The sequence below is a fragment of the Merops nubicus genome, unplaced genomic scaffold (assembly GCF_000691845.1).
Source record: "Merops nubicus isolate BGI_N331 unplaced genomic scaffold, ASM69184v1 scaffold20976, whole genome shotgun sequence".
NCBI lineage: Eukaryota > Metazoa > Chordata > Aves > Coraciiformes > Meropidae > Merops > Merops nubicus.
In genome coordinates this window covers 79,619-90,395 of record NW_008617560.1, presented here as the reverse complement: position 1 = coordinate 90,395, position 10,777 = coordinate 79,619, and the positions used below count along the sequence as shown (strand labels likewise).

At 36.9% G+C, this 10,777-nt stretch overlaps 1 protein-coding gene across 1 annotated transcript in view; it reads left to right on the top strand.

The window, feature by feature from the left end:
• Window positions 1–884: 884 nt before the first annotated feature.
• The window catches only part of MLLT4 (myeloid/lymphoid or mixed-lineage leukemia (trithorax homolog, Drosophila); translocated to, 4), a gene marked incomplete at its 5' end in the record, with an annotated part of 83,155 nt that continues 73,262 nt past the window's right edge, over window positions 885–10,777 (top strand). Inside the window, 4 exons of the mRNA XM_008943195.1 lie at window positions 885–1,042; window positions 6,541–6,652; window positions 7,047–7,214; window positions 8,750–8,794. Coding sequence (XP_008941443.1) covers window positions 885–1,042; window positions 6,541–6,652; window positions 7,047–7,214; window positions 8,750–8,794 — 483 coding nt within the window. The remainder of the gene's footprint in view (window positions 1,043–6,540; window positions 6,653–7,046; window positions 7,215–8,749; window positions 8,795–10,777) is intronic.

The window sequence follows — 10,777 nt, the reverse complement described above, 5'->3', positions numbered from 1 at the left end:
TAACTTATCTGTGGTGTGACTGGAGGAGGATTTGTAGAGGGTAAGATTCCACAGGCGTGTGTTCTGTGACAAGCGAGAGCCAGCGCTGCCAGTGATGAGCGAACTGATGGGAGAGAATATGCTCACTGATCTTGCTAACAGTGCTAAACTGGGACAGGACAGAATTGGACTTATTAAACTGACAAACTGAGGAAGTCTTTTAAAATAAATGTCATTCATTTTACTAAGGACAAGCTGAATGACCTGAATGTAAAAATGCGATCAGTAGCACAAATACAGGATGGCAAGGAGTGAGTGTTCAGGTCAACACAAAGGGTTCTGGTAGGCATTGTGAATGTCAGCGATCAGGTATTTCACATTCTTTGGGGTGGATATATGGCAGTTCTTGTATAAACATCAGCATTAAGTGAAAAAATGAAGCAATGTTAGCACTGATAAAACCTCAGATGGTGTATTCTGTCCGTGGAAGAGTTACAGTGAAAGAGTTACAGGTGTAGAAAACACCACCTGAGGGAAATCTTAAATGGGCTTTTTAAAGAGAGGGAAGATTCTTGAAGGTCAGCACAAACTTGCTGTCAAGATGGGAAAGGTCAGTTCTTCATCCAGTCATTGTTACTGTTTCATTTTAACTTCAGGTAATATTAAGGATGGTGAAACACTGGGGAAAAGACTTGATTAGAGAAATTAAAAAAGCATGACTGGTGGTTTTTACTGGTGACAGAGATAAATTTATTTTGGGGCTATTATGTAACTTTTCTTGCACTAGTGGATCGACTAAATGATTTCTGAAGGAGTTTGTTCTTATATTCTGTTGGAAATGTAATAAATGACTGCATGTCTGTCTTTTTCTCTGGTAGTGTTGCTTATTAAATTTTGTTTCCAAGGTGGGACACTGAGAATTTATGCAGACAGTTTAAAACCAAATATACCGTACAAGACAATCCTGCTGTCTACTACAGATACTGCAGACTTTGCAGTTATTGAAGCACTGGAAAAATATGGTTTGGAGAAAGAAAATCCCAAGGATTATTGTATTGCTCGTGTAAGTGAGATTACTAAATCAGTCTTCTCATGCTTCATATTTGATTTTATTCTTTGCAGTAGCTGTAAAACTAAATGGTAAGACTGGTAGTTTTGTGACGTTTTTTTTTTCCCCATTTGTTTGTTTTTAAATCTAACACCCTCAGGAACTTGAAGTGATTTGTCAGGGTTTTTTGTTTTTAAAACCTGAATCTTCCAATCTTAACTGTTACTTGCTAAATAGATACACAAATTAACGATTAATGATTAAGTGAAACTTTTGCTTATTTTCAGAATTTTATTATTTTAGGAATTCTAAATTAATTGTCTAGATTCCTTTTTCTTAGAGGTACGGCTTTATTACAAAGTCTGTGGGCAGCACTGATGAAAGGTTACAAACTTCTATCTGTATCATCTTCTAAAGGAGAATAATGAGACTTGGAAAATTTTAATCCTTGTTTGCTTTGATTACATTTCTGGCTATTACTTATCTAATAAACTTGAATTTATTGCTTCTTAAAATGATTAAAGAAAGGGAAAAAATCTGTCTCTCTCATCATATTGTGCTTTTTTCTCCTGCCCCTTCTCCAGTGCTTAAAGTGCCACTGGAAACAGTAAAGAAGCTTGGATTATTGACTATTCCTTTTACTATCTAGCTGCTCTAAAGGATACGGATACATCTGTGGTCTTAAAGTTGCTTTCTGATTTGTTTTTTATGATATCTTTTAGTAACCTTAGTGTCTACTTTTGCTGTCCTTACAGCCTCTAGTAGTAGAATGAGCTGGAAATTGACATGTTGCTCTAATGTTCTAAGAAGTAATAAGGAAACCTTAGAGTGGTGGTGCTTTTATAGTTTTGAAACAATGAACTAACCCTGGTTTTTAATGTTTCAACAGTTTTGCCTTAGCTCCAAATATACTTTTAATGAAGTTCTGGACATTTTATCCTTGTTGTCTTTAACCTTTAATTGGGGTCCCAGCTGTGAAAGTTAATTTTACTTAAGTAAAAATTTTATGTGGGTTTTATTATAGAGGGGAATGTTTTTTTACGTAATGGAATGGTTGGGTTTTTTTTTTTTATGACACAGCATAGTAAAAATTGATTTGTAGTTTTGGCTTTAAATTATTGTCTATGCATAGTTTTGATTATGACAGTTATCTTCATATTGTGGTTTCTATAAATGAAATTAATGATTCTCAATTATTGATCTGATTAAGTGGACCGCTGACTTGACACTCATTTTCAGATAATTTGAGAGAATTCTAGCTTACAGCAGAGACATTGTGACTGAATTTGGAAGGTAGTTTTGCATCAGTCTGTTTAGTTCAGAGTTAAAAGGTAATATGGTGTATTGTGAAGTATTTATGTTTTAGGGAATTAATAGAACTGATAGCACACTTAACAGGGAAACTTGCAAGTCACTGTTGTGGTGTTCTCTCTCACCTCCCCTTGTTTTCTGATCTTGTGTGAGGATGGTAAATGTAGGAAATAGTCTGAGGTATGTTCCTTTTATCTTGAAAAAGAGTAACAAAGTCATTGCTGTGAAGCAAATTGATTTAGTTTTCTGGAAAGCACTTCTGGAAAATATTTTCTAAGCAACACATCTTGATACAGTAAGTTTCTGTACTGACATAAGTTGTACGCTTCTGTTTACATTTGAAATATGTGAGTGGTCTTCATTGACTAATAACACATCCTTTTTTATACCTTGAAGTGTAGAAGAACTTACTGTTTTGCTCACTGTAAGTCATTGTAGTTGGCTGAATTCTACTTGGCTTTTCTCAATGCTTCTGCTGATGCAGGGCTTGGGTTTTAAATAGGATAATCTTTCGGGTTTTAGTAAAGCTGAGTATTTGGAACCTAATTTTAAAAATACTTTTGCTAAATATTTTATGATGGCTCTTTCTTTGCTTGCAACATTAAAATATCCTAGATTTAGCTTCATGTGTCTTTTTGTCACTGTTTCCTTCTTTGGAAACTCACAAATACAGTGCTAAGTAGGTGTCCTGGCCATCAATGCTCCTTTACTCTGAATTCTTTACCCCTGGTGGGACTGTTTGCTTCACTGTGTTCTGTGGAAGACAAATCTACCTTGCCCATTTTCCTATTATTTACTTTTGTTGGATTTGCAACAGTGTACAATGGGATGTATAACTTCAGTTTCCTATTGGTTGGGATTTTAAAATACTTTGTCCTCTTTGGGTGGCAGGTGAAGTGTCTTCAAAGAAGATTTAAGCAATTGACATTTACTTAACCATTAAAATGGGTTTAAAGTTATATACAAGGCCTTCCTTTATAAAGCTGCCTAAGCCCATCTAATAATGTTCACTCCTGAAGTTTCAGTTGAAAGGTGAACATTATAAGAATTTTTTTAACACCATTGACAACTTTTCTCATAAATTACAATCCTCAGTTAGCTGCTTGCTCTCATACCCTGGTTTGCTGTATTGGGCTGTACCTTTATGGCCTCTTCAGAAGTGCTTTTGTATGTAATCAAGTAAATACAAGTCTGTTCCAGTGTACATTTTATTTTTTTCAGCTTGCCTGATGTGAGTTTCCCTGGGTAATATGGGGTTCACTGCGTATCTCTCAAGATGTCAAATTAATTAGACAGTATTCTAAGCTACCTGTGCATATTCACTCAGGGCATAAGACTTGAGGCATGCAGCAAACCAGTTAACTCTTAAAAGTAGAGTCTTTTGTTTTGGCATGCTGCTATTTTGTTTACTCGAGAATAAGGCATAAGTAACTTTTTGTAATGTCAAGCAAAAACATGCAGGTCATGGTAATCAGGTTTTCTTGTAAGAAATAGACATTACAGACACCAGGCATGAAATATTTTTTAGCTGGTTCCATTGTTTTTTGGGGTGTGGTGCTTGGTTTGGTTGTGTTGGTTTTTTTTTCCCCAGGGGAACATGCAGTCTGCGTTCCCAGCTCCAAGGATTAATTCATTTGAATAAGCAGATATACCAGAACATACAGTAGATATGAGGGGTTTATTTAAAAGCATGAAAATTACAAAAAAGCATTCCAAAGACCTATTACAGCATTTTTTGTGTGAAACTTGCTAAGGATAGATCTGATAACTTGATCTGTAGCTATTACGTACCACAGGGGGCTTCAAGGTTTGAGTATTCTCTTCTCTTACTTCTTTGTCACAGTAATGGCTTGGAAGTTAAGGCCTAAGGTGCTATGGACTTCATTTAGCTTGTATTTCCTGCATGTTTCACTGCATTTTAAATTAAAAAATATAGCTTGGAGTAAGTTTATTATTATCTGTATATGCTCATGAATGCAGTTATGAGGAAGCAGATTATATTCTTCCTAAGTATCTGTTAGGAATTTTTTTTCATTCATAGGTTGTCAGCTGGCAATCTACCTCCAAGACTAGTGATCTTAAGCTGTTTTTACTCATCTCCATTTCCTGTGCTGTTTCAGAAAACAGGGAAATGTCTGTGTCTGATCTCAGCAGTCTGTAGGGATTTAAATTCATGAAAGGATATTTAACTGCATCTTCAGTTTTTCAAAATGATAGCAAATCTCTACCCATGATCCAAAACCAAATCATAATATAAACTTGGTCCCATGTTTTCCTCTTAGGTAGGGATTTCAACTTTGTGGGTAGCAGCATTGGCTTACAACACAGAGGTGTTCTCTAAAATGGCTTCATCAAGATTAGAAGCCTCCTGACCTGCTTATGCTCGGATGTGGTGGTTTGTGTCTTTCCACAGGTTAGGTCACACACTGTGTTTCAGTGAGGTACGTCTGAGTTCCTGGCTCGTGCCTCCTGAGAGATGGGAGGAATGGAGACTAGCTTGGAGGACAAGGGGTTAAGTGCTTTTGTGACCCCTCTTCTCTAATGTTTCTAGTTTACCATTGTTACCATTAAGCCTAATGCCAAGTACAGATGCTCATCCAGCTTCCGAGGTAGAAATAGTATCAAAGTTAATTAGTACCACCTATGTATTTATATCTCATCTGTCCTCTGACTTCACTGCATGTAGGTATTCTTCGGTTTGCTCACCAGCCCTGTGTTGATCAGCCACTGGTACACATGCTGTGTTGTGTAGTTCTTCGTTCTAGTGTTGTAACCAGTTGACTTCTCTGTTTGGAATGTAAAAACTGTTGGTAGTTAAATACAGCTTGAAACACAGTGTTACTTTAATTAGCTAATCAAAATTATCCTGTAGGTATAATTCATTTTAATGAAAGAGTGGTTTGGGAAGATAAGATGTGAGTGTAGATGTTTTTCTGTTTCCCTTCAGTTTATACATTTTAATGTTTTCCTCATCTTATAATATCTTGTCTATTTGAAAATCTAATTAAAGATAATTTAAGTCCTATGTTTAGCCATGTTTTGCATAGAAAATGTTTTAGGGAAAGGCCAATGACTCGATTACATACTTTTGATCTTCAATATACTTGTTTCCTGCTTGGAAGAAGATGAAAGGTTGTTTGAGGTGGATCTGTGAGAACTTGGTTAACACTGAAATGGGTGTGGAGAGGAGGTGACAAATAAGAATGGAAAGGCTCTGGAGGGCTGCAGCATAGCAGTGTGCAATAGCCAATGCTGAGTTACTTCAGAAGGTGTTACCTGGGTCATAGTTCAGGGATGGGAATACCTTTCAGTAGTTTGTTTAAATTAGAGCTGTTTATGAATTTAAATAACATTGTTAGGATTACAAACGAAGGAGTAAAATGTATTTTTTTTTTTTTTTTTTTTTATTCAGCTTTGAAAGATCTGTCTTTAACTTGGGAGGTACTCGGGCACTGTAATGCTGCCTTGCTGTTGTTTTTTATGCTTGATCACTCTGGGGAGCAGTAGTGCAAACATGCATGAAATCACAGGCTGTCTCTCCTTTAGTCAGCACTCATGAATCAAGGTTTCCCCCTTCCTCTGCTTTGTAAGAATATAGCTGCAAAAGTTATGAACAGCCTGTGGTTCTGTTCCCAAAGTATACTTAGTTTTGGTTCTTTAAAGCTAGACAGCATGAAACAATTGTGTGAAATGCTTTAGTTATGACTTTTGTCTCTGTGTAGACCAGGTGAAGGTTGGATAAGACAAGGATGCAGGAGGCATCATGACATTCTCTTTGCCACCTTGTCTTGCCTTTGTAAAGATACTTGCATGTTGCATTAGCAGAATGGCATTAGCAAAATAAAAGTCTGATCCTAGTCTGAGGTAATAAAAGAATCTTCAGTTTTAAACTGTCACCTCCACAGATAATTTGCAATAATTTTCTTTACTGCAAGATGATCTTGTCTACCTTAAGTGTAACTTGCTTTCCTTTGCTTTTTCAATATACCTGTTGTTCCTGGGAAGAGTGATTTAACCATAACAAGGGACCAGAGAGAGCTAGAAAAAGTCTTGGAAAACAAAATACATTTCAACTAATTGCATTCTTCTGCTTCATCTCTTGTTATAAACAAACAACCAAAAAATCAGAAGATATACTCTCTGAATCTTCTGCTCTAATTGTCCAATAAGGGCTCTGAAAACTGATAATGGTTCTTTCCTAGGTCATGCTGCCTCCTGGTGCTCAGCACTCTGATGATAAAGGTGCTAAAGAAAATATTCTCGATGATGATGAGTGTCCACTGCAGATATTCAGGGAGTGGCCTAGTGATAAAGGTATGTCTAAAAAGCTTTAAGATATTTTTGTGCCTTGGGTGTTGTAAGCCTTGGTGTGGACCCCCTGTAAAATAAGAATTGTAACGTGCACTTTAGGGTAGTTTGTTTTCAGACACTAGTAATATTAAGTGCTTTTAAGAGTTATTTCACTGAGCACTGTCTACAGTAATACATATTTAGACAGCAGAAGAGTTTTATGTTTTATCCTAAAATTTGTAAGTTACCCACTGTGGAGAAGTATGCTAGTAATCTTTTAAATAATTTTATCTTAAAAATAACTACGTGTCCGGAGCTTAGTAAGCTGAAAGCAATCCTATGGACGACTTAATAGATGTTTGATGTGTGCTTATTCAGTGATAGTGAAACTCAAAGGATGTATAATACTGTGTTTTAGGAATACTAGTCTTTCAGTTGAAAAGGCGGCCTCCTGATTATATCCCAAAGAAATCCAAGAAATTAACAGATGGAAAGCCATTAAAGGGGAAGGAGAGAGTTGACGGGTCTGGTTATGGCTCTTGCCTTCCTCCTGAGAAACTACCATACCTGGTAGAGTTAAGCCCAGGTAAGAATTCTGGTTATCAAATAAACTAAATCACATGGTCATTTAGGTTTTCCAAAAATAAGACTCTTTGGAAGCACAGTAAAGTCTGTTGTCAGTGTAAGTGAATGCCACAGCAGCTGTTCTGTTGTCAGATTCTGAATTAGAGCTATCTAGAAGTTGAGCTGCCTATTACTATAATATCAGAGTTTTAGTAGCAAATGTTTTGGAGTGAAAAAGAGGAGAAATATTTGACTAAGACTTTTTCCTGTGAGCATAGTATGAAAAAGTGAGTATTTCAAAACCAAAAAATCATTCAGTCTTCAACTTCCTTTGGATTTGGGGGTTTAAATCTTGATAATACGTAAAATATTTGATTCTTTCATCTGGTGATTTGGGGATGGAACCAGAAAAGTACTGCTTAAATCTGGTTTGTTTTGCATTCAGAACTACACTGTAGCGTACCCAGTAAGATATATTTGAAAGTGTCATACATGAAAAATACATTTTTAGAAGGACAAGAACATGAGTTTTAAAATTAAACTTATTTGCTAAATATTTTTCAGCCTAGATCATTAACCAGGCTGGGTTTTTTTTGTAATGATGTTTTGGCATCATTACAATTCTGTGAACTTCACTGTAACTTACAACTAATTTTATGACATAGGAACAGCCAGCGGATTTTGTTTATAGAACAACAATGGATAAAGCTCAAAGAACATCTACTTTTAATTTCCATTGTCTTTATGCTTAAAGATTTGGATAAAGACTTTAATTTTTGGTGATTTAGTTATTTGCAGCTCTTTTCCCCATGTTATGTGTAACTTGTCTGTTGTCCAAACAAGTGATTTCACAATTTGAAATCTGATTGCTTACCTTTTGGGAAGCAAGGTTGGAAAATGGTGCTGAAAACTTTGGCCAGAGTGGCAGACAGAAGGTTAAATTCATAGTCAGGTAGTGTGTTGTGGTTTTGTTTTAAAGCAGGCCAGATGAAATTAGCAGTGCACAGAATATATTAAGTATATTTAATGTTGTGTTTTGTACGCTGAGGTTGGATTTGCATATTAATATTTTGAGTTCTTTTAATAGTAGTTTCGATTTCTTTTCTTGTGCTCTAAACTCTTGCTGCTGGTGGAGCCTAGCTGTTTTACTATTAAAATGTTGTGCTTGGGCAGTGGAGCAAGACATCCATTAATGGAGAGGAGGAAGGATCTGAAATGCCACAGGTGGCAACACTGTGTACTAAGCCCTTGCACACTGCCTGTGGGACTGACCTATTGTTCATGTTGTTCTTCTAACAGCTTGTTGTCGCTTTTCTAAACAATAAGGATTGTTTCATGCAGTAGCTTTGTAGTACTGATGCCTTTATATTCTGTGCAGTTTCTAAAGTTCAAAGAGTTTAATGCACTTCATCCTTATAAACAGAGTAAGTGTTGTCTGGCTACGGTTTCACCCCTTCCTGTCTTTTCTTTTCCTACCCTCTTCCGCATGTTCTGCATGGTATCTGTCCTGCTGGTGCTGCCTTCACCTGGGTCCTCTGCATGTGTTTCTAACCCCAGGGAGAAGGAATCACTTTGCCTACTACAACTATCACGCATACGAAGGTAACGCTATATTTAATACTGTTCTCTCATGAGTCACTAAAAACATTGCTGGCTGTAAATCTTGTTTCTTTTTGACAAATGAAAGGCTATCTTGCTTATCTTTTTTTCCAAGGGACTGCTTCTATGAAAGTTATCTGTCTTGTCAGCTGCCCTTTAATTATTCTGTCTGTGAACAAATATCAAATAGTTCATGAATGTGCTACCATCCAAAGAACTCAACCTTCCAGCTAAGGTTAACAACTAAATTTCATACAGTGGTTTACAAGCAGTGTTGTGGTAGAAAGAAAAATGTTCTTTGATCCATCTGATCAGATGCAGAACTCAGAGTTAAAAAGTGAATTGGATAAATGGCACGGAGCTTAATTGTGCTTTTCAGTGTTTGATTGCATTGATGCAGTGGATGAAATCAATGATGATTTTTATGTGAAACAGTGTTTGGACTGCTGGTGACCTCACTTTCTGCTCTGTGGTGTTCCCTAGCATCCTTTGGTGTTTCTGTTGCCTATATTTGTGTTGCCTGATAGTGTGTGTCAAAGCGATTTAGCCATATTAGACAGTAGAGTCTTGTTCAGCTTCATCTGTAGCATTTGACACTGATAACATAACCTACAAATCATTATAGGTCTTTGATTCTCCATAGAGGTTAATGTGCAGATATGTCTAGTTTGCCCAAATAGATGACAATACAAAGCCGCTTTTTCGTTGTGAAATATCTACCAAAATACCTTTTCCTTTTCTTAGTTTTTTAGCATCTGTTCCTTCATTTTATTTTCTAGGCTGCTGTAAAAGCTCTGTAATCCTGTCAGTATTGCTTGCACTTTCATGGCTGTGGAGTACAATACCAGGGTTTAAAGAACTGTTCAAACTTAGGCCTCCAGTGCTCAGCTCTTTGAATTTGGACTTTTATGTCATTAATATCATTATTCCATAGAGCAGTAAAGTTCCATAGAGTGTGCAGAACTAATAAGCATAGATGAGCTCTGCAGGAGTACCTGACTGTTGGGTAGAAAGCTTGAAATCTGGTTACACCTCACTGGGGGAAAAAAAAAAAAATCAATTTACATTTTCTTAAATCTTTATCTCAGAATGTGAAAAGAGGTTTGAGTACTTTACAGTCGAGTCTGTCTCTTTGGAACAATGCATTTCAGGATACTTGTATTTATTATAGAAATAACTCCTGTGGAAATAATCTGTCAAAACATAAGCTGTTTATATTTTTGCAGAAGAACCTGGCAGACCTCAGTTTCATGCCCTGTGCAGTTGCACAAATTGAGTCAGTTGGCTGCTGGAAGTATGTCCTGTGTTTTCCACTTGTCCACAGCTGCTGCTGTTGCTGGTTGTGTGACTTTTGTAGACTGAAGCTCAGGTTCTGCACAGTACAACAGAGGATGCACTTCAGTAGCTTGTGGCCGTATGTGTGGCAGTCGGCAATTGTCCCTGTCTTCCAGGTCATGTAAATGAACCAATAAACTGAGATGAGGATGCTAGTAGAAGAATCAGACTGAAGTGAGATCTACTAGCACTCTGAGTAGCTGATACTGTCTGTGTTATGTGAATATGGCTGCTGATGAGTTCAGGGATGATACTGAATTCGATTGCTCAACCATAATATCTAAAGTCTGAGAAAAATGCCATAAAATCAAGTTTTTAGCATGTGAGCCTCTGAGATTTATCCTACAAGATTGAAATAATAATAATAAGGCATTTAAAAAACAACAAAAACAAGGCAACACCTTAAGGCTTTTCTCCCTCCCTGTCCCAAAAAAAGCAACCCTGAGCTGTAGAACGGGCAGCAATGGGAGATGCTGAGAACATACAGGTATAACAACTCAGAAAGAAGAATTACAGGAGGTTGGAGAAGCTTAAACACCTTGGCCAGGGTGGTTTCCCCAGCCAGTCCTCCTTCTGAAAACAGAACTGCAGTATGGTATGTGGTAACACTTGTACACCTTAGTTCAAAGGAGCTTTGTTGTCTGTCACGTT